Raw genomic sequence first — 24,074 nt, forward strand, 5'->3', positions numbered from 1 at the left:
GCTCACTCGTGGACATTTTGACAGACTATGTCTACCGTGTTATTGGCAGCGCTTCGAAATGCTGAAAAATCGATAAACACAGTTGTTTTTTTTTTATCTTTAAAGGCATTATAGATCGTTTCTCTCTGGCATCACGGGCTACGTGTTGCCGCGAGTGTTTCAATCGTCTCTGCGCACGGTCTCCCAATAAGTCCGCACAGACGTTCATAAAACAAGATTACTTTAGTGTCTCCTAACGATTTTCCGTGATTCTCGTTTCTTCCACCAAAAGAAAGAAAAAAGCCTACAAAGGCACACACTGCCCGTATTTGTGGAGTTTGTGTTAGCGACGTCACTCGTATGCAGTCGAGTTTCTTACAAAACCCGCGGAGTCGGCGTAGAAATGCATCCACCGTTTCGTACACGGCTGTGGCTCGCGGATGGCTCTGGCGTGCCGAGTACAGCCTAAACTCGGTGCGTTTGCAGCCGAGAGCCCTGCGACGTCGTGCTATATGCCCGGGCGGTGAAGTGGGTGGGTAGGTGGGTGGGGGTGTTCCCTTTCTCTTAGGCAGGGTGCCCAGCCGCGGGGAGCGGCAACTCGGCGAGCATTGAAAAAACAGCCCGGTCCCTCGGCGGCCGCTTTCGTCCGCGCGCCGACTGAGTGCAGTACGGTGTTAACAATGAAAGCACGTATCCTCCCTGCGCGATAAAACCGCGCATCGTGGTTGGAAGCTGCTGAGCTGGTGCCACTCAGTCGGCCAGTTTTCTCTCCAGAGCCGTGAAAGTCGCTGGTGAGGCACCCTCAGGTTTTTGTTGTTGTTGATAATGACGATGATGATGTCGTTGTTGTTCTGGTTGATGTCGTAGTTCTTGTTTCTTTAAGGATGATAATGATGTCGTCATAGCTATTTTAGTGCGCTCGTCGTCTTCGGCCGTGCTATCGTTGTTGTTCATAACGATGATGATGATCGTTATAATTCTTATAAAATTGGCGTTGTCGTCCTGTTTGTTCTGGTAGAGGCAGCGTCGTTGATGTGAACGATGATGATGATGATGATGGTCATGTTCTCGCCGTCGTTGTCTTCGCCGTCGTTATCGTGTTACTTCAAGAAACACGGCAAGATATCACACCTATGATCCGGCTACCCCGAGAAGCATTTCAGAAACCTACACTACGACACCCCCCTCCCTACCCTCCCACGCTCATAAAGAAAGTACCCATGAATTAAAATCATTGGAACGTAACCATGACACACGCTCCAAGGATGCACAGAAGTTCCATCCCTGCACCAAGAGGGAAACGAGAACAGGCTCTCCATACAGGGTGTCGCACAGAGGTTGGTAAAACCATGTGCTCGAAAGGAGTAGCTCGACACACACACGGTACATACGTCATCTAGTTCGTGTATATATAAACCTATAAGCAAACGCCTAGAGCAGGCAGCGTTCCCTACAAACCCTGAGAACATGAGTCAAAGTAAATTAATTTGTTTTCCAAATACATAAACCCGTAGCGCAGTAAGAGCAGGTCCCAGTGAGGCATGACCGTGGTACAAGTATTTTTTTTTTATGTGCACAAAAGGGGACTCTCTCCAAATCCACGATTCAACGCCTCGCAAAAAATGACACCGCTGTTGATTGTGCCATGGACAGTCTGTGAGAATGCTATCCTCAAGGAAGCGTCAGCGCATTCTTATTGCTATTGTGCTATGTCATAACAAACACATTAGCTAATTAAAGGCGAAACACGTGCACGAAATAGAGACTATGGACGGTGCATTTGTCCTTTTTTTCTTCAGATTTTGCGATTTGCGTGCGTTTCCGTTGTCGCAAGAACTTGAGTCATTCAACGCTCACCGCACCTGACAGCGATTCGTGATTCGCCAGCCCCTTCCAGCCTGCTGACCAATCACGTTATCCACCGTTACACGTGCTTTCCAAAGATGAAGCGCTTTCTTTTTTTTTTAATGGAAAAACGGCCTCTCTCAACTACATTGCTGATTCGCACTATCTAACAAGTCGCCCGCGCCGAACGTATTTCGGAAGTATTTTGCGGCATAGTTCCGTTGTATCTCCGACGTAGTTCCGGAGTATTTCTGGCGTGTTTCCTACGAATTACCAAGACGTCACAGGCATGTTTTTTCTAGCATCTATCCAGTCTATATAGGAAGCATACAAGGCATAAATATGGCATATTTAGGCATCTGTATTTTTGACATATTACCCACATGTCACGGGCGTACCACCGGCATTTGCCCGGCGTTTTCCCAACGTAATTCCGGCGTATCGTTAGAGTATTATCGGCGTACTTCCTGCGTCAGAGCACATATTTCATGCTTCTCTATAGCGCCATCGCAATACCAGTTGAGACACGGGCCAGGATCATATCGCGGTTCCATATCCGATTCTTTTACTTTTCGCGCTTCCTAGGCCCCTCACAGAAATAATTCATGATGTTCAAATGCGTCTAAACAGTCGTTGTATTAAAGACAACAAGGAGTCAACAGAAGAACAACACAGTAGTCTCAGCAAGGGGCTGTCCGTTTGGCGCTCCGCCTACGTGATCACCGAGATCGGCCGGTAATCAGCGGTGAATCAAAAGAAGCAAATGGAATTGAGGGAAAGAAATCGTTCCACTGTACCGCTCCTGCCTCGCGCGTTTACTAATTAGAGCTCGTAGTTTACGGCACGCATTGTCATGACAGCAGCGCGGTTATCACGAACCGTCATGTGACCACGCCCACGACGCGGGAATGCCACGCCTAAGATGTGCGCCTCAAATACGTTTCGCGCTGTTCTCACATAACGGTATACACCTTCCGCAGTACTGCACACTTTTAAGCGGTGGTACAGAATGTTGCGCCGCCATTTTCTCTTCTCACGGGTTTCTTTTCTCTTTTTCTTCTCGCCCGCGCTCTCTCCGCTGCAAAGTCGCACCGTACAAGCTTTGCCCGCTTCAGCGCGTTGAAATGGACGCGAATAAAGAAAGAAAGAAAGAAAGAAAGAAAGAAAGAAAGAAAGAAAGAAAGAAAGAAAGAAAGAAGGAAAGAAAGAAAGAAAGAAAGGCGATGTATCCAGTGCGTCTTATGAACGGGGTTTGTTTCCAAAGCGACGCGCGCGTTTTCATGGATACTTACAACGTGCAAGTCCCCCCCCCCCCACTTCGCCGTCTTTCTTTCTTTCTTTCTTTCCTTCTTTCTTTCTTTCTTTCTTTTGTTTCTTTCTTTCTTACTTTTTTCCTTCCTTCCTTTCTTTTTTTCACTTATCGTAGGATGTGAAACTGTGTACTAGCCATCGACAAGTCACTCTTCCTGACGTGATGCCATCCAGCCCCGCCTGCTCTCCTTGGCGGAGCAGACGGCCTCGCGGCATCGTCGTCTGCTTTAGGCCAAAGCGAAAAGAAGAAAGAAAGAAAATGAGGAAAGGCGAGACGTCAATTCCTAAGCGCCGACGGATATGCGCAACTGCGGAAAGAGCGAGGAACGCCAAGCTCCGTATCAAGGGCGACTCCTTTCAAGCACATAATGCCGAGGCGTGTTCCCCCTGGAGCTCCCTCACTCTTCGAGAACGTCGCGTCGGTGAAGCCGCACTCGTCTACTGCGTTGTCTTCGGCTCTGGTGCGCAACTTCGATCATCTGTTGCTGCGTAGAAAGGGCTCTCCGCTATAGCCTAGTCAAGCCATTTTATTTGAGCACCAAGACAAATCGCAGCGTTGCAGCTCTATTTAGCGCAGCAAGAAAAGAAAATATAAAAAGGACGTTGGAAGGTTTGACAGCACCTTTCCCTCCATTGGCAATTCAGCAGCATCAGCGCGTAAGACTAGCGCTTATAAAATGCAGGGTAAGCGAATGTCATGCACACGTCACACAGTGTCCACCTCCACGCGCGGTAACTATCAACCCTTATCGTGGAGTAACAGTCGTCTCTCTCACCTGATCTTATCTTGTCTTGCTCATTATTAAACTCGTTGCTTCAGTGTGGAGTACAGCAGGACATTCCGCCTGAATCTCGCGAACACGTAACAAATGCAATTTATTTAAAATCTCCGTGTCCAACACGCCACTGCAACCCACCTGCGGTGTTGACGAAGACTTGTATCACTATATTTGTGCATATAGACGCGTTACAGCCTCAAGGGCTGAGCAACGCTTGAAACATGGGACACGACACGCGATTCCAGCAGCGAGACTTTCTGGGATTGTGGCGGAGTCCGGAATCTCAACTGCGTTTCGCTGAAGCACCTATAACATTCTTCAACGATGTACATATGCCTCAATGAGACACTACAAAGAACTTTCGAGTGAGTGTAATTGTAATCGTGTGTGTGCTAGTGTTTATGTTGCGTTTCTTTGTGTGTGCGCTTTTTTTTATCTCACTATCTTCCTTTTATTCCTCATTATCTCTCCCGAAGTAGCAGGCTAGGCTTGTTGCCAGGCCAACCTCTCCAGGCGTCATTAAGCTTATCGCTCTCTTTTTTTCTAAGGCTTAATTTACCGGCCAACTTCTGCTGCTTTCCGATAACGAAATCTTTCATTCAGTCTCTCATCTCGTGCTGTAAATAAATGTACTTAGTTTCGTAAAATAAGCATGCCGATAAAGTATGCGGGGCAAAAAAAAGGTACACGGTGCTTAAATCGGGAGCAAGCTTGCTTAAAACGCAGTTGCGTAATTCTGCACTTAATTAGTGAGAAAAAGAATTGTGCATCTAATGCTCGGATAAACCATAAACAGCTATTGAAAAGGATGCACGTAGCTTGCATCGGTTGTTTAAGAATATTTATATTGTTGAAGCGATATGTTCTGGCAGAGTGTAAATTCAGAGCCTGTACTTACAAAAAAGAAAGTTCTTTTTTTGTGCGAATTGCTAGAATTGCTCTTAAGAGCAAATACAAGCGGATAGCTGATCGTGATGTTGGATACGCTATGAGCGAAGGCAGGTTTGGGAATTCCGCCCCTGATTCTTAGTCCCAGCTTTGCCTCGTCGTCTTCTACTCCTTTGAATGAATTTTATTTTTCGCGGCATTTATTTAACTGAAAATGCCTCGTTTGATTGCGGTCGTTTAATAGTACTCAAACATTTAATTAGATTTCTAGCGCGGCACCTCAATCATAAGGCACCTGGCCCAGCTCTCTACCTCGCTGTTTACCGGAAATTTTGTCTTTTTCTCTACTAACGCCGCGCAGGGCCCGCTTTTCGTTAGAACGAGCAAAATTCGCAACCGCAAGAAAACTTCAGATGCGTTCAACGAAAACTTCTCGCATAGTCTTCACGCTGGTGTTTGCGTTCGCAAAAGTATGGCGTTGCAATTACAATCAAAGTTTTGTTTCTCGTGCCAACGTTCCCATTATTCATTTTCTTTCGTTTTCATTTTTCCTCGGGTTTGTACTGGTTGCGAACTTCTAAACCGAGACTTTACTACATCCTCTCACATATTCAGGTCTTTCTCCTTTCTATATTGTCATGAGGTTTCTCTCGCTGGTCTAGTTTTCGTTAACGTCGTTAACGCAGCATCTTCGCCAGGCACTCTTAATCCGGTTTCGCGGGACGTTGCTTGTACGATTTTGGTTTCCTCTCTCTCTCTCTCTCTCTCTCTTTCTTAACACGTCACGTTGTGTTGGAAGCGCAATCGCTAAGCTTACTAGATAGTGCAGGCATCCGTATTGCTTGCCGGGCACGCGGAGTTGCTGCTCGTCCTGTTAGAGGTAGAAAACTGACAGAATCCGCGCGCTTATACAGTCTACAAGCCTACGCATCAGGTACCCACAGTCACGGCATCTAAAAAGTCAAGTTCCTGAAAGTCATACCCCTACGAGCCAGGTGCTTACAAGGTACATAACTAAAATACAGTAGCCTACAAGCCAGACACATACAAAGCAAGTGTTTACGAGCCAGATACCTGAGCCAAACAACTAAAGAACCAGGTACTTACAAGCTATGTACTTAAAGAACTGTAGCCTACAAGCCAGACATCTACGAGGCAGTTACCTACAAGCCAGGTACTTAAAACCAAGTACCTGAAAGCCGTGTACCAATAAACGAGGTATTTAAAATCTGGGCCGGTATTTTGTAGCGATGCCTTTTCCGATTTTATGCTTTTTCACGCTTTTCGCACTTGGCCAATGGTCAAAGCGACGGTCTGCCTACATTATCAACGAGATCGAACGGCCGTGTGGGGTGGATGATAAGAATAGCATAGAACAAGGCATAAGGCATCGCTACAAAATAGCGGCCCTCGCTACCTAAAAGCTGGGTACCTACGAGCGTGACACCACAAACCAGGCACATGCAAGCCAACTACCTACAATCCAGATGCCTTTAATGGAGGTACATGAGATCCAGACTGGTGCAAGCCAGACACCTACAAGCTAAGTATCAGGAAACTTGGCACCTTCAAGCGAGGTACCTAAAAGCCGGACGCCTACAAGTGAGGCACCTTTACGCGCAAAACTTCACGCGCAATACAGTACGATCGTTGCGTGGATAGGTGCTTCTTGCCGCTGATCTGTTTATATTTACACTTCCGCTAGATATTCCGACTGTGCTCTGGGAACTGCTGCACTAAAGCAAAACTAGAACGATTCTGTACGTGGTGAAGACAGGCTTTTTGATGCACCATAGGCTAACGAAAAAAAAAATAATAATGAGTACCCGCACTTGACAACGAGGGACAAGATGAGACAACGCCACAGCACTGAAATTGAGACAAAACGTTCTTAAAAAATAAAAAGAGTGCTATATATAGCTCTGTCTCTGCAGCCTCTGTCCCCGTTTATTTTTTTCGGGGGTGGGAGGGTGGCTAGGAGGGGGGGGGGGGGGGGGGCTTGCTTTCTTTTGTCACTACCAAGGACGTTTTAAATTTAAAACCTCCTGGGACCACTCTCAACAAATCCCACGGACGCGGACACTTGATCTTACACGCCTTTCATGCATCAATCATTTACAAACTTCCGAGCGAATTGGTCGTCGGCAAACTCGTCTATGCATAGCAGCAAGATGTGCAAGATTCTGGCGCCTCGTCGTGTTCTTACCGTAAACGTTCGCATTAGGCTTCACTCTTGCTGTACACGGGGTCTCACCTTACTTTAGCAGACTTCTCGTCAGACTGCACCGCGGACCGACACACACACTCACGCGCGCGGATTTAAGGACAAATAAGCTATAATGCTCACCCAGGCCCTTTGACGTAAGGGTGATGGAATGACGATGTGTTTCTACGTGGATCGGGCCTTTCGTATATGCTGCATGGGCAGGTCCGTCGTTTTCATATCCGAGCGGTCGCGTGCTACGCATATACTGCGTACTTCGCGATCTGGGGAAGCTCTTGTCCCTGCTTATCTTTGCTTTTATGCGATTGCGCGCGCGTGTGTGTGTGTGTGCGTGTGTGTGTGCGTGTGTGCGCGCGTGCGTGCGTGCGTGCGTGCGTGCGTGCGTGCGTGCGTGCGTGCGTGCGTGCGTGCGTGCGTGCGTGCGTATTCATCTCCTCCACTCCGTTCTCCTTTTAGCTCCCGATCCGCCCTGGTGATCCAAGCACAAAGCACAAAGGCTGCTTACGTTCTAAAAGTGACACTTTTTTAATCAAACCGAATTCGTATCATGGGTGAAATTAGCTTCCTTTATCAAACGGAACACCCATTACTTCATTTTAAGCACTAGCAAAGGAAGAACACACTACTGCAGTGCGAAGGTAGTCAGGTGCAATAGAGAATATTTGTACGTGTAACAATTATGTAATGTAATGTAACAAGTATACGATTGCATCGTGTAACAAGATGATGTAATATGGTGATTATTATGTAACATGATGATGATGCAATATTGTATGATGTAACAATGTGCAATGCCAAGTAACAATGCATACTTAAGGAAGAAACACTACTGATCTCGTAACTATCCTTAAGTAAAGAAACAATATTCTTCAGGGGAGAAAAAATTGCGCTTTAACTTGTTACTTGCGATACCAGTGCCTCTAAGCATTCGCTGGGTGTTTGCCATTCATTCATTCATTCATTCATTTTTGACCCGACGAAAACTAACAACCTTTCTCATGCCGTACTATTTGGTCACGGATAATAATGTACATTCAGAAATTGCGGAACTATCATAATCTCTAATACCTACTAGCACTCGCGTAATACAAATGATATTCAATTCGCATCTAAACCTTCGTATATTTCTCGGACATCCCTAAATTCAAGCAAAACCACAAGTCTGCGCCTTCTGCAGGGAGTTCAGCGAAGCGTCCGCTCCACGCGCCTTGACCGCGCGTCTGAGCCCTGGCGCTTAATGAAACATTCCACAGCACCCCCAGAGCTGATTACGGAAACCCGTCTTTTCAGCCAGCTCAAAAGAAAAGAAGAAAAAAAGGCAGGTGATCAATTATTCACACCACATGTCCCTAGCTCTTTAAATTCTGAGCGAAGCGTAGTGGCCTGGTATGTACGCCCATTTTGATGCTAGCTTTGCCGGGAAGACAGTCTTCCATCGTCGTTGTTTTTATCTTTTATTTTAGCCTAGGCAATCTCTTTCTTATTTGCGCGTACTCAATCAGCTTTGCTACCTATATCTTTCAATAGAACCTGTTTCTTCTTCCCGTTTTCTTTTCTTTTCTTTAGCAGGCACTTCGTTCGGGCTTGTCGTAATCCGGCGGTGGTTTTTCGGGATTTAATGAAATGAGCTTCGTTTAACGAAAAGCGGATAAACCGGGGATAGGTTGTGTTGTCTCCTTCTTTTTTTCATTTTCGTTTTGTGCGTGGAAGCACGTGTGCAGGCTGCGTGGTGTTAGGAGAAGGCTCTTTAGTGACAGGTTTTGCAACGATCCTTTATGGAAAATGCCCAATTCTCAAATTTTTCATAATAGTTTGTGGCTTGCGTCAGCATGAGATTGGCTTAAGCGGGAACCGGCGAACAAATTTCGCGTGCTTCAACGTCCGCTACAAATTCGTAGAATTAATTGAGCAAAGGAGTAGGTTAACGAAACTAGCTAGTGAATGTAAGTGAGTGAGTCAGTTAGTGATCAGTGAACGAGTGATGAGTCAGTGAGGAGTTTAAACAGAAAGCCATTGAGAGGTTATATTGAACGAGTAGTGAGAATGTCAAGGCATTAGTGAGTGAGTGAGTGAGTGAGTGAGTGAGTGAGTGAGTGAGTGAGTGAGTGAGTGAGTGAGTGAGTGAGTGAGTGAGTGAGTGAGTGAGTGAGTGAGTGAGTGAGTGAGTGAGTGAGTGAGTGAGTGAGTGAGTGAGTGAGTGGGCGGATTACAATTTACGGACTACCGGAACACTTGTGCTACCAACTTCAGCACCAAAAGCTATAACCACCAAGACGTTGGCAGCAACATTCATTAGGGTACAATGGAATGCTTTTTGTGTGTGTGTGTGTGTGTGTGTGTGTGCGCGTGTGTGTGTGTGTGTGTGCGTGTGTGTGTGTGTGCGTGTGTGTGTGTGTGTGTGTGCGCGTGTGTGTGTGCGTGTCTGTGTGTGTGTGTGCGCGTGTGTGTGTGCGTGTCTGTGTGTGTGTGTGCGTGTCTGTGTGTGTGTGTGTGTCTGTGTGTGCGTGTCTGTGTGTCTGTGTGTGTGTGTGTGTGTGTGTGTGTGTGTGTGTGTCTGTGTGTGTGTGTGTGTGTGTGTGTGTGCGTGCGTGCGTGCGTGCGTGCGTGCGTGCGTGCGTGCGTGCGTGCGCGCGCGCGCGAAAGCATTAATTGGCCCGCTGAGCGAAAAAGCCGGTGTCTGTAGCAGCGAAACCGCACCCAAATTTCCATTGGCTGCGACGCCGCGTCGCTAGCTCACCTCGACGGAGCAGACCGGGCGAAACGGTGATCCGTGAGGCGAGAGGGCATCGCCGCGACGCCACGTCACCAGCGCGCCTCGACGGAGCAGATACGGCGACGCGAGGGCGCAGGTCGAGGCGGATTGTCGTCAGGCAGGCAGTCACGTGTCAGGCGCGTGCGGGTGCCGCCCTCTCGCTCTCGGACGCCCGCGCGCGACCGTATCTCTCTCACACTCTCTCTATCGCTCTCTCACACCCCCACTGGACTAGGCTACTGTGCACGCCTGTCGGCCTTGGTGGCCGTTGCTGCTTCTTCGGTCTCTCGGCGCGCAGGACGTCGGTGGCATGCAACGTTGGCAACCGCAGGCTGCTGCTGCTTGCTGGCTCGTGGAGGCCGCATCGCTATGGCACATTACTCGCAACGCAAAACTTGAAGGGCCGCTAAGCTGCCTTTCAATTGGACATTAATGTTTTCGCATTCACAAGTGCTAAGAAGTGCTTAGGTGTCCTCGGTTTCTTTTATTTTCCTTTCTGCCAAAACACGACTCAACGCAAGAATGTTTCGAAGGCGTTGTGGTAGATTAATTCTTCACAAGATAGCGCTACCAGCGCTGTAGCTGCCTTCCTTTCGAAGGCCCAAGCTTGCTGCCGGAGGGAAAAAACATGCAGAAGTAAATGACCGCAACAAGGCGCCACTTTGTTCTCATCCGGAGTCGACTCGGCACGTTGTAATGGAATGCCACTCTCCAGTCATGTCCGTGGGCAACTTGCACAAGCATTGGGGATTTAAACCTGGCTGCAGTGTCAGGTCATCGGCGGTAAAGATAAGCAAGCGACGATTAGAGTACCTGTAGAATAAATTCACGGACATAGGGGCGGGATTGTCACGGGCGTAGTATCTATACCTTTATGAAAGAAAGCATAGAAAGACAGAATGCTGGATTACGATATGATAACACGTACGCTACTTACGTCAGCTTGGTGACTGTGGCCACTCTGGTTCAAAAGAGATGTCCCTCAAGCAGTCGTTATCATCATCTGCCACCGACGTGTCAGGCGCTCCGTTTTTCCGTGGACTGTTTACGGGAACCCGTTTACGGTTTTTATTAACGAAAAAATTCACTGACAATTACGACACTCCTTAATGCGAAATTTGAGCGCAGCTGCATAAGTGTTTTCATTTCGCGATGTATTCGCTCTCGCGGACAATCTATCTCGTGCGGCACGTTGCAAACGGAACGCTGTGTGGCGTGACTGCCTGGCTTATTAATAGGGAGGTCGCGAGACGAAGGGCGGCGGTGACGCTTGGACGCTATTTGCAGCAGCCGCCGCAGACAGACCTCCGCTCATGCAGCGCTTTGTTTCCATACGTACATCGCGTGCGACTGTGGCGCCATCTCGTAGCCATCGTTGTCGCCAAGCCCCTCGTGCGCGGCCCTTCCCTTTTCTTCTTACGCCCTTTCGTTATGCCCTCTTCCTCAGCTTTCCGCCTCGCCCTCTCTTCGCTCTCGCCGCTTATTTTTTTTTTTTCGTCCTCCGCTGCGCTCCGTGTTCGCTCTCGCCTTTCGCTGTGCTCGTTCGCTTGGTTGCGAGGCAGAACGCCGACGCTCGCCGCAGAAACGGGCGCCTAAAGCCCAGACCACACGTACGCTTGCGGACGCGCGCAAGCTCGCACTCACGCATGCGCAGACGGTGCGGCATGGCTCGTACGCGTCGAAACGCGGCGTGATCTCGGGGAACAGCCCCTCTCTGTTATCGCGCGCTTTGGTTACTTCGCGTCGGCGCTCCTGGCTACGAAGCTACGGCAGGAGCGTTCAACTCTCAGTGAATCAGATTTATATCGTGCAAGAAAGTCGTTCTTCTTTCCTTTTTGCGCTGATATCTAACAACTATAAAAATATAACGAATACGTTCATGGATATCGAAGCATTTTGAAAGTCTGTCGGTAACAAAGTACGAAGCGGTGCCTGCCAAGGCGTCTGTGAGTGAGCCCAGTGAGCGCGCGCTGTCGCGCGTCTTTGTGGATGAAAACCGCCATTCCTCGCGAGGCGCGGCAGGCGCTAGGCGCGCGGACGCGAGCTAGCGCGCGTCCGCAACCGTGCGCGTGGTCTCGGATTAAAAATTAAATTATATGGTTTTACGTGCTAAAACCACTTTCTGATTATGAGGCACGCCGTAGTGGAGGACTCCGAAAATTTCGTCCACCTGGGGTTCTTTAACGTGCACCTAAATCTGAGTACACGGGTGTTTTCGCATTTCGCCCCCATCGAAATGCGGCCGCCGTGGCCGGGATTCGATCCCGCGACCTCGTGCTCAGCAGCCCAACACCATAGCCACTGAGCAACCACGGCGGGTGTCTCGGATTAAGAGCTCTGCTCTAAAACCTCACTTCGACTTCGCGAATTCCGTGTCTCCGAGTAGTTCGATTCATCGTAGTCGGCGCGAGACGCGCCCTTCATCATTTTTTCGGCCGCCAGCTGTCTCCCGTTGCAGCTCCTCGGAGCGGTTAACTTCTGTTCGCGCGTGAACGAGAATTTGCGAGAATAAAAGACAGAAAAAAACAAAAGAAAGACACCGTGGAAGCCAGACGTTGGGCGCGATAAATTTTGAACGCCACGCACTCCGCTGGCAAAACGCATTCGGGGACTGTTTGCCACAGGACGCGTCTGGAATGCATGGCTATATAGCTGTGGCTTTATTGCCTCACTGTCTGCGAAATTTTGCGGTCGTACTCCGGAAGCAGCAAATAAACAAACAAATTGAAAAGCGGAATCAAGGCGGGGACAGCGATCGTTTGTTTGTTTGTTTGTTTGTTTGTTTGTTTGTTTGTTTGTTTGTTTGTTTGTTTGTTTGTTTGTTTGTTGCAGTCGAGGCTTTCATCTTGACACTGGAACCCGCGTGCTACGCGCGACAGCGGGCGCAGAAACCGAGCCCCAGAATCGTGTGTCCGACGAGAAGAGAGAAAAAAATAAAACTAATGAAATAAGAAATTGAAAAGGAAAGAAGCTACATGGAACGACGCGGTTCGCGAGGCATGTTCTGCGGAAACGGTCATAATTCAAAGAGGCTTTTTTTTTTTTTCTTTGTCCCGTTTCTTCCGCAAGTTTATTGCAAGCAAGCTTCCCGCGTCGGCTGGAGCTCGGATTCTTTTCCCCATGAGGACGCGAAAGCGGAACGCGAGTGAGGAGGGGGGGGGGGGGGTATGGAACAGGGGGGGGGGGGGGGGGCTTCGTTTTCATTGATTTCAATTAAGGCCGGTTAATTACCGGGCCCGATGCGGAAGAAGCCGAGGAGCGCTTGTTGTAACGCGCGCAAGTGGCCGAGAGCAGCGATTTAATATTTACGCTCGTATAAATATTGATTACGCTTTTCGCGTCGTCGTCGTCGTCGTCTGCTTCGCCGTCGTCTGGACCAGTCTGGCCGGCAGCAGACGACTTGTAATTGAAATTCATTGGGCGCACACGATGTGACGCGCCCGCTCACCTTAACTGCATTAGCATGAGTTGTCTTCTCTATGTTTCTTTCGTTGTCGTTTTACGGACGATAAGCTCGATAAGCGATAGCGTGTTATCTCGCTCGGACGACTTTCGCGATTTCATCCGATTAAGACGGCTTTCTTTATTTCTTTTTCTTTGCGGGCGCGGTAATTCGGCAGCTTTACGTGGGTTTAATGTCGCGATGGTTCAATGGAAACACTGTGTTCTCTCGCTGAGCGCGAGGGAGAGGGTTCGATTCCCAGACGGGGTGGCCGCCTACCAATGGATACATATTGGGAAAATAAAAACGTTCGCATACCCTAAAAAATATGGACCTTAAAGAACCATGGGTGGGTTGTAAAATGCTCTCGTGTACCATGCACATTGTACACGTTAAGAAAACCCAGGTATAGTCCCACATGTGTGTCTGTCATAACCCGCTATGGGCATTTTAGGGACGTCGAACCCCAATTTTTTTTTTTTTGTTTTGGTTCTCAGCATCAGCATCCTCCAAAATTATTCGAGCTTCCAATATGATAACCAGGTCACGCGAATCTCAACGTTCGGGTCAATCAATTCATCTTTTTTCTTTCTTTTTTCTCGAAACAGCAGGCGTGTCAGCAGGTTCCTGTGCCAACTGCTGCACCTTTAAATACACACAAAACCAGCCGCGGTGGCTTAGCGGCTATGACGCTGCGCTGCTATGCACCGAGGTCGCGGGATCAAATCCCGGCGGCGGCATTTCGGTGGGCACCAAATGCTGCAAAACGCCCGCGTACCGTGCATCGCGCTCACGTTGAAGAATGGCCAGGTGGTCAAAATTAATTCGGAGTCCCATCCCCCCACTACGGCGTGCCTCAGGACCATATCGTGGTTTTGGCCCGTAAAACCACAGAGTCAAGCGTAAATCCATATAAAACTCAATTTAGCAGCAGAGAAGTCGCGTTTCAGGTTTGCTGCTAGGACAACATCTTTCGTATCTTCCTCTTTTGGGGAGCGTTGCGCAAAGCGCGCTGTAAAGTTGTATGTTAACAGAATGAAAGCGCATGCGCACTGGTCCGGCAGGCGCCGTGGCCCCTTACACTTTAAAATAAGCTACCGGATTGAGCGACCGACCGTCTGTGGTCCGGAGTGAGTGACTGTCAGTGGATGCAGGGCAGAAGACCTTATACCACGTCGGTGATATCCACAGTGGACTCTCTCTTATTCTCTTAATGTTTCCCTCCCCTTTCCTCCTTCCCCCACTATAGAGTAGCCAACCGGGCTCGGTCCTGGTTAACCTCCCTGCCTTTCATTTATCATTATATATACCTTATCCGGATCCGGATCATGAGACAGAAATAATCAGAAGAATAAGAATGGGCTGGGGTGCGTTTGGCAGGCATTCTCAGATCATGAACAGCAGGTTGCCATTATCCCTCAAGAGAAAAGTGTATAATAGCTGTGTCTTACCAGTACCCACCTACGGGGCAGAAACCTGGAGGCTTACGAAAAGGGTTCTACTCAAATTGAGGACGACGCAACGAGCTATGGAAAGAAGAATGATAGGTGTAACGTTAAGGGATAAGAAAAGAGCAGATTGGGTGAGGGAACAAACGCGAGTTAATGACATCTTAGTTGAAATCAAGAAAAAGAAGTGGGCATGGGCAGGGCATGTAATGAGGAGGGAAGATAACCGATGGTCATTAAGGGTTACGGACTGGATTCCAAGGTAAGGGAAGCGTAGCAGGGGACGGCAGAAAGTTAGGTGGGCGGATGAGATTAAGAAGTTTGCAGGGACGGCATGGCCACAATTAGTACATGACCGGGGTTGTTGGAGAAATATGGGAGAGGCCTTTGCCCTGCAGTGGGCGTAACCAGGCTGATGATGATGATGATGATGATGATGATACCTTATACCTTATATACCTCTACACCTTTAAAAGAGAATAAGGGTGTAAATTTGTCTATAACTCACACTCTTACACCCTTTGGTGTAAAGGAGTCAGTTATAGACCGATGATCACCCTCATTAAACTTGTAAGGGTGTTACTTATATTAGAGTGCAGTCCCCACAGCTTTTCTATATTACAATGGAAAAGCTGTGTCCGTAGCAATGGAAAAGCTGTGTCCAATATTGCACGCAGGGCCTGATGGGTTTAACTCAGAAAAAAAAAACAATGCCTCTGGGTTTTTCGCGGTATGTTTTCTTGTTCTCTCTTGGCGTTCGTTTGTCCTCCTGTTCTCGAAGTGTCTCACGTGTTGTGTATCTTTTGTGCATCTCCTCGCAGGCACAGCTTTGATGCAGCTCGTGGACGTGCAGAAGGAGATTGAGAACCAGCAGATGAACGTGGTAAGCACACCGCACGCTTCTCCGTTGGTCTGCGCGTAGATGAAAAGTGGTGGCGAGAAAGCAAGAGAGAAAGAGAGAGAGAGAGTCCGCGGGCATTCCCCGCCGATCCCTCCTTCCTCTGCGCACTCTAGCGGTGCTTCTCAACCGCCCCCGGGACCCAGGGGTGCAATTTCTGCCGCCGTTGAGCAAATTGCGCGCGCGCGGGCAGTTGTATCCGTATGCGTGATTATAGTTGTACGCAGTGCCGCGAAGCGTAGACTGCGCTGTCTTACTGCGCGTGAGAAAACTTACATACAGCCCGCTGTGAAAGGACAAGCCCGCGTAGCAACCCATATCGCGTTTCCGAGAAATACAAGTTCGCGGAATCTAGTTTATCTCAGAATATAAAACACCACAAACGCGTGTATTCGTTGCTTTTTTTTTTAATTTCTGTCTCCATGTCGGAGCAGTCTCCCACTTAGGTGTGGCTGTGATGTAAAACTATAATGCAAGTTTTGTGAGTGGATGAACAGGCCGTGGTGACCCGATTCCCTAACCGGCCGTGTTCTGACACGGCCGGCTGTCACGTGCTGTCACGGTATCGACGGGGCAGGCTGGGCCCGCGCTCGGAGAGTTAGGTGCTATATTGGTCTTCAGAAGTGCGACAGACACGCAGTGCACTTGGCTGCAAAAAAATTTGGAGGACGCTTAAGCTTCGCCTTTAAGAGTGGAACGCGATAGCATTCAAAGATCGCTGAGGAGTTCCCACGCTTCCCGGCAACTGCATATTGTGTAACCGTAACGTCAACCGGGAAACGCCGGTGGCGAACGCTACGTGCGAAGGCGTGCTTTGTGGTAGAAACGCGGCCCCTTGCGTGAGGCCGCGGACTCGCGGGGGCTAGCGCCATCTGGTTGGTGTTGCAAGGAACCGGAGGCGCCGCTCCGTGAATGGTAGAAACGCTGGAATAGGGGTTTGTGTTTTGAGTTTTCGCGTAACAGAATTCTGTTTTCTCACATATTCAAATTACAGCCCGACGCTATTATGTCTGTAAGTTGTGTATAAGTGACACTTTACGATTTTTCTACGCACTTTACTTTGAAAAGTTCAATTAGTTCAGTAATGCCTCTGCACTACACGGAGGGCCTGCGTGGTTGAGTACGCGTGGTTCGGAATTAATATCCGCTCACGGGACGGTCGACGCTGGACACCGACCCCGGATTCTCTGCGACACGGAGCCCTTGACGCTGTTGCGTTAAAATGGCTTCGAAACCAAGTGGGAGAAGCACTGTCCCGATCCGCGCAATCGAGTCCACAGCGGATCCAGTCAGCGCAGAGTTGGGCCATTCCGCTGCTGGCACGAACGTTGTGTGTGTACACAAACACTATATAGCATTCAAAGTGAGCGGCTGCGTCTGTACCACATCGTGGCGCTTGCAGTCATCTGAAATTTACGCTAAACCAAAGCTGTGACCACCAACAGTGGTGTGCAGCGTCGAAGTGCGACGCTGCACTGGACAGCGGCCATCTTAAGTCCCGTTCCAGTTTTCCCGAAGATCAAAGAAGACAGCTTCGCGACGACAGCGTCGAAGTGAGAAATGACGCAGGTCACTTGTGCGAACAAGGCGGCGGCTGAGCAGGACGCTTGGAAACTTGACAGGAAGGTCTTCTGCGCACAGGAAAACGTAGTCACGCTTTCCTATGCGCTTGATGTAAGTCACGTCGTGTTTTTCATGGGTTCGCATACGCGAAGAGTTAAAACACAGAGTTTGTACTTCCCTGAACCTCCACTCGTCACCGCGAGGTTGCGTCACGTCGGAGAGGCGTCGCGAAAATCCGGAAATCTTTTGCACGGTAAAAATCCGTGAAAATCCGTGATAATCGCGGGAAGAAATCCTGAGACCACTGAGCACGAACTAATGGAATGCGAAGAAATTCACCCAGCGAGACCAATCTGCAAGGTACACCTTCCAGAAGCGTTAGGATTTAAAGTGGACGAAAGCATCAACCGGTCAGCAGTCGAGATAGGCAAGATAGGTTTAGAACATTGGTGGAAAAAAAGCAGGGAAGAGATTGATACAATCGGATCATGTAGCGGTGCAAGGTAGAGAGAAGCTCTGAGGGGAAAAAAGAAATTAATGATACGTATACAACAATGCTAGGATGAGAAACATGTATATCATACCTAATTAAATCAAGCAGGCTGGGTGACTATTTGTCACCGCCCCTTTTCAAACAGGATGCCAAGAATATTATCATCATCATCGTCTTCCATGCGTCTTCCGGACGGTTCGAAGCGCTTTCCATACTTGGACTCGAAGCTGTATTGGCAGCCTCCTTATAGCTCTTTATACAGTGTTGGATACGGACCATTTTCCTGGCATCACTCAAGTTCCCCGACCACATCCAATCGCAGCCGCATTCCAGTTATGGTGCACCGAGGCACTTCTGCCATGTCACCGGACCCGTCAGACAGGTTGGCGACCCCCACCTCATCGAGCTATTCATTGACCCTCACCACGTCGAGCTATTGTCTGCACCCCCCCCCCCTCTTGACTCTTCCAGAAAGTGCAACGGGAGGCTGGCACGGTTCCAGGTAGTTGAACTTGGTCCCGAGCAAAGCTGTTTTGCAGCTCTGGAAGGTTGTTCGAGAACAACCGGTCTCCTCCAGTTGAGCGCTTCCAGGCGAGGAGGCGACGCCGGAGGCAAGTCAACCATCGGACAATGGAGCCCTTGGAGCGTCCCCATTGGCCGAATGTGACGGCACTTGCACGGGCGCCTATCATTGGAGGATAATGATGACACCTGAGCTGGCTCGACGACTGGCCGAAAATGACGTGACCCCGAGAGACCGAAGGGGTTAAAAGCGAGAGACAGGGAGAATAGACATTCTTTCGTTCTGCTTGCCACGGGCCGCAGCGTCCGATTTGCTGCCGGCCGTCGATGACTTTATGACTGTTCATTACTTTGTGTTATTACTGTAAATAATGTAAATAAACCTTCAGTTCTCAAAATCCTTCTCAACGTCGGCCTACTCCCGCACTCAATGGCAAGATCTAACAACAGACTGTCTCCGATGCTGGCCAGAATTATAACACACCCACTGTCGGCGCTTCTTATCAAGCCAGCGTTGTGAAGCGCCTGGTAGCAGGTCGGGGTGCTGTTTCTGCTGCTGCGCGGCAGTTGCCTCGCTTGGTCGCCAATAACTCGCACACCCGTGCATTGTTGAAGGACACCGTTTGAGGAGCTTCGGAGCAGCGCTAAACCTCTATGCTGCTTTTAGCGCTACATCCCTTAGGGGGAAATAGACAAATTTTTATTGGAGGCGTGTTGGGTGCGTTAACCAGACTGCAGTCGCCCTTTTTGTGGTGCGCCTGCCGCTGGGGCCCATCTCCCGAACAGGCAGTGTCGACGGCTGGAGACGTGCAAGCTCAGCTACGTCTCCCTCTCTGCAGGCCGACGCTTCAATCAATATGAATGAGCTGCGGACGTCGGCGGGGGAGGAAGGGGGTGACGCGAGGCTCGCCTCGTCTTAATTAGTCATATCCGGCGACTAATCTCTCCGCGCCTCATTATGCACGAGCAGGGGCTGGCAGTTTTTTAGGCCAGGTGTAGGCTCGTGCATTCGTCGCACGAGCAAGGGATCCGCGAAATGCAGCCTGCCACAGCCTGTGGATAGGCGTACGCTGCAGCGGCCTCACGGAGGAGTGCTGTTTCGTTAATACTGTACAGCAGTGGGGTAGTCAGAGCTCGCGTTAGCCCATCAGAGAATAGAGCGTGTGCAGTGTACAATATAAATTGCGTCTTCTGTCATTTTTTACCATTTGCCTTCGAGAAACAGACGTCTGGCTTTTTTAAAGAAGGGGAATCGTTGTCTTCTTTCGAGAAATAGAAGACGCTGCGAGATCTTCAACGCAGCAATGCACTACTTCGAAGAGGGATGGATTTGGCTTGAAATGCCTCGAATAATTTTTCAGGGTATGGATCTCCTCAATAATGAGGGCTTCGTACGGTAACGGACGGTGAGAGTTGACACTAAGTGTGAAAAGTCGGCAGCACGCCTGCTGCTCCACAGTGGACTCATCTGTTGTGACTTCGATCGTCTGCTTTCGTGAACATAAAACAGACGACGCTATAAAAGCAGACGATGCCTCAGTTCGTTTGAAATTACGATATTAAACTTAAGTCGGTGAGAAAATGATTTTAGCAGAAAGGACGTTCAGCCCAAGCGTGCGCCCTGGCCCTGATCTAATTCTGTCCGTTACTGTGAATGCGTAAGCAGCCCCGGCTCGTTACCTCCTCAGCGCTGTACCGTTTTCGGAGAGGCAAATAGTGCTGCGTGTCGGGAGCTGTCCGCAAGGCAGGGTCGCATTAATCAAACTTAAGCTTTGCCTGACGTAAACGAGACAAACAAAATGGTGGCGGGAGCCGCTTCGTTGGAACGCAGGTGACGCCAAGTGTGTGTAAGCTCGTTTTTCTTGGGTTTTGAATGATGGATGATGGCAGTCTCTAACGGCCTCGCTTGCCTTACGTAGCGCCACCTACGCTCTTCGCGTCGCCACCTAATGCCTCGTGGCTCCCCGAAAGCCCAATAACGCGTGCGTGGACGCTTTCGCGTCGCAGCGTGAGTCCGCCTGCATGCTTGGAAAGGTCGACTTGTAGCAAGCAGGCGAGAAGTATGTTCATTCGCTGTTCTAGGGCTTGTGTAAGTCTTCTTTATAGCACAGTGTGATTTCGGCTCGCCTGTGTCGGGCTGGTGGTTACTACAGGTGAAAATGCATTAAACTTGTCAGGAATCGCTACGCTAGGTATTGCATCTCGCCTAGGCCAGAACCATAAAATTAATAAGAGCGTTATCTACGCATATAGTGTTGTTCGTCGCGCGAGATATACTCTTGTAGCGAATCACAGTTATGGACGAAACGCTCATTGAGGAACAGACAACCAACTAAATCAGTACCGGTCTTTTTTTTTCTTTTTTTTCCGTCTTTTTCTTTTTTTCTTTTTTTTTGCATTGAGGAGCTTACCATTCGGAGTTTTCAATCTTGAATAGACAAGGCGGAAAACACCGTGTACATTCATCTTCATCACTTTGATGATGACATCATACGACTAATACGAATAAGACACGTTGTCCGCGTTTTATAGTTTGCGCCTAAAACCATTTCTAACTGCGATTGGTCCACTTCCCCTTTCTTAGCTTGCTGTGCCTGGTCGAAAATCGCGAGGGCGTGCAACGGAAGGTTAAAAAATGCCGCTAAATCTGGGGCCGAAATCACAAAGCTTTTCGTTCGTAAGTGCTGCTTCTCATTGGCTGATCGCGTTCGCTAATATGTCCTAGAACGCTGTTAGTTGGCACGAAAACGCTTTTAGCCTTTGAGCGTTTTGTGAATACGGGTATGGGCGCTTCAAATGAGTCAGGCTGAGCCAACGTATTCTCCATGCAGTCGGGCTGGCTCAGCCCGACTCGAAATTCAGTCTACCCGACCGGCGAGCGGTTAAGTGAACACGACGGGGAACTCTAACCTCAAGTGGACCGGACCCGACGGTAGCACATGCAAACGGCCCGATTGTTGCCGCTACCGCGGGCACGCTTAATCCGCAGCCATGGCACGATTAACCGCGCACTACAATTTCCGAGTGGCTCTGCACAGAAGGAGACGACGAATCTGGCGCAGTAGGGTGGGGCAGCTAGAAATGGATGTTTTCCATTTCCATCACGTGCTTTCCTATTATTCCTCGTTTATTATTATTATTATTTTTCATTTTATTTACAATGGCAGGCTTCAATATTGTTACGTGACGCTCCCTGTTAGCTTTTTTTTTTATGTATTCCTCCGGGCTTGTATCAGTGGCACAAATTGGGAAATTTGCCAGAATTCGAATAGCACATTCATAAAAGACAGAAACAAAATTTATTTGTTGAACAGCTGAAAGTAAGTCGGGTCTCTGACCCTGAGTTTCAAACTGAAAAACAAGATTGCAGGCTATAGAGTTATCAAACTGAAGTAAGTTAAACCTTAAAAATGATTCAGAAAAAAAAGGAAACAGTTAAAAGACTGATATCACTGTTCCGCAGCTCAAACGAATTATTTTCTTACTTTTTTTCTTCTTTCTCTGACGTCACAGCTCAAGGCCTTCTACGTGGACGTGATCGTTCCGCTGGAGTCCAACATCGAGAAGGACGCCAAGGTGGTGGCCGTGAGTATCCATGTCTGTCCGGTTGCTTCGTTAGGTCGAGGGGCGTCGTCGTTGTCTCTGTGTTATCTCTGTTTATCTCTAGTTATCGCGTGATAATGTGACTATAGTTGCGTAGTACTATGAGCGGGAAATATATATATATATATATATATATATATATATATATATATATATATATATATATATATATATATATATATATATATATATATATATATATATATATATATATATATATAACCAATGTTTCTTATAGCCATCGCATCCTTCGTCCAATCGAAATGTAATCTGTAGCGAAAACTTCCGCGTATACAGCACACCACAAAGCGCACTCAGTTTTCCGGGTTGAGCGACTCAGGAATCACAATTTATTCTTGACTTCCAGTTATCTGAGAGCTATTAATTAATTAATTAAAGTATGTCCATCCGTAAGTCCGTTCGTTCGTTCACCCACCCATCTCTCTCTCTCTCCCCCAATTCGCAGAGCGAGCAGAAGCGGTTCATGCAGCAGCAGAAGACGCACCACGAGTCCTACCTCAAGATCGCCTCCATCGTCAAGAAGCAGCGCAAGAAGAGCCGGGCCGGAAACCGGGGCTCCAACGTCGACAAAGAGATCAAGGTGTGCCTCTATTGTCCGTGGGCACTTTCGAAGCACGCTCGTGCGCAATTTATACTCTGTCCTGCAGACGGGACATCCTGCTTAGGCGCAGGGTCTGGCCGACGCATGTCTACGATCACGTGGTAACTGCTCATCCGCTTCTACTTGCGTAGTCGCACTGCTCGTAGGCTAATGGCACGAATCAACAGTGGCAGGACTGATGCTGCGTCATCATCATGATGTTGCAACATCATACAACAGCACATGTCGAGAACGCTCTGTGCATGTGCGCTCAGAGCTGACGACGCACTTTATCTTGAGAGATAAGGACGTTCATCGCGATGGGAAAAGCTCAGACCTCGACCTGAATCAGATTTGGACACTGCTCCGCATCGGGGAACGAGAACTGATCAGAAAAAAATGGCTGTGGCTTAGCTAAGGTTAAGCCCAGGATGCGAAGCATACTAGCCTTTATTTTAACGCGACAGCGTTAAGGAGCTCGTGTCGCAGAAAAGCCGGTGTCGTCGGCGTCGGCTCAGGCGTGCGTCTCTTGCTCAGGCGCACATTTCGTTGTCGCGCCGAACGCTGCGTTGCTCGACGCTCACCGCGTCCGATGCGGGGGGCGACGCCGCGAGCGACGGCGCGAGTTGGAGCCCCGTTTCTCCTCTGTCGTGACGTCACGGTGTCACGTGGTATTGAAGGCGACACCGCCGCGCCTGAGGAGCTGGGTTGAGCTCTAGTAATATGCTTCGCATAAAAAAATAGTGGGGATGCGTGGCATCACCATCACCACTTTTCTTTGCCAAAGAGCGAAGGGGCGATGCTGAAGTGACAAGAGTTGAGGCTTGAATGAATATATAAACAACGAAGAGTATTGAAAATCGCAAATCGAGACTAATTTCTTGCAAGGCCTTGTTCACTGCCTTTAAAACAATCGCTCAGGGTCGTTCCAAACTCCCTGGGACAATCTTTTCGGACAATATTCTCGGCAAGTATTGAGTAGAGTGTTTAAATGGCATAGCGCATTCTATGATTTTCTTTTACTGGACTTTGGCCAATCCAATGCCTGGTTTTTTGTAACTTCATACGAATTTAATCCGTGGTTTCTTATGTGCCCTGATTTTAGCCTAGCTATGTTACCGGACTTTGTGTTTACCTCAGTGCATATATGTGACTGGACTTTCTGTTGGTGTGTTTCTGACTTGACTTTCATTTATAGTGTGACATTAGTGTGCTTATGTTACCGGAATTTGCGTTGTTATGATTTTACTACTTTTGCTACGATTTGTTCTTTTTTTTTAATCCCATGTGAAGAGGAGCAGCCGGCGACATCTCCTAAGTACCATATAATAATTTTAACAAAAAACGACTGATTGTCGAAACCTGAAAAAACCTCCCACATACGGCGGCCGCATTCCGGTAGGGGCGCAGTGCAAAGAAAGGGGGAAAAAAGAGAACGCTATGTATAGTTAAGTTTACGTGCACGTTTAAGAATCCCAGGTGAACAAGTTAATCCTGAATCTCCTCATTACTGCGTGCCCCACAATGAAACTCGAGAACATTACTTTCTTGTTCAACTTCTACAAACACAGTACCTGTGCTTATCTTTAGGCTATATACAGCGGTAAGATGCATTACGCGTGTTCTAAAGGGTGCTTGCTACATTTTTTTAGCTCCACCATATTTTTGATTATTGCCTGTGGCAGATGTCACAGTTCTAACTTTCAAACTAAATAACTCGATGGAC

The 24,074-nt window shown here is 48.6% G+C and overlaps 1 protein-coding gene across 3 annotated transcripts in view; it reads left to right on the top strand.

The window, feature by feature from the left end:
• The window catches only part of IRSp53 (Insulin receptor substrate 53 kDa), a 211,651-nt gene that overhangs the window by 159,556 nt on the left and 28,021 nt on the right, over positions 1 to 24,074 (top strand). For all 3 annotated transcript variants that reach the window (XM_070524348.1, XM_070524349.1, XM_070524347.1), the window contains exons 4-6: positions 15,490 to 15,551; positions 21,658 to 21,729; positions 22,214 to 22,348. In XM_070524348.1, the coding sequence (XP_070380449.1) occupies positions 15,490 to 15,551; positions 21,658 to 21,729; positions 22,214 to 22,348 (269 nt within the window). The remainder of the gene's footprint in view (positions 1 to 15,489; positions 15,552 to 21,657; positions 21,730 to 22,213; positions 22,349 to 24,074) is intronic.

The sequence above is a fragment of the Dermacentor albipictus genome, chromosome 8 (assembly GCF_038994185.2).
Source record: "Dermacentor albipictus isolate Rhodes 1998 colony chromosome 8, USDA_Dalb.pri_finalv2, whole genome shotgun sequence".
NCBI classification, from domain to species: Eukaryota; Metazoa; Arthropoda; class Arachnida; order Ixodida; family Ixodidae; genus Dermacentor; species Dermacentor albipictus.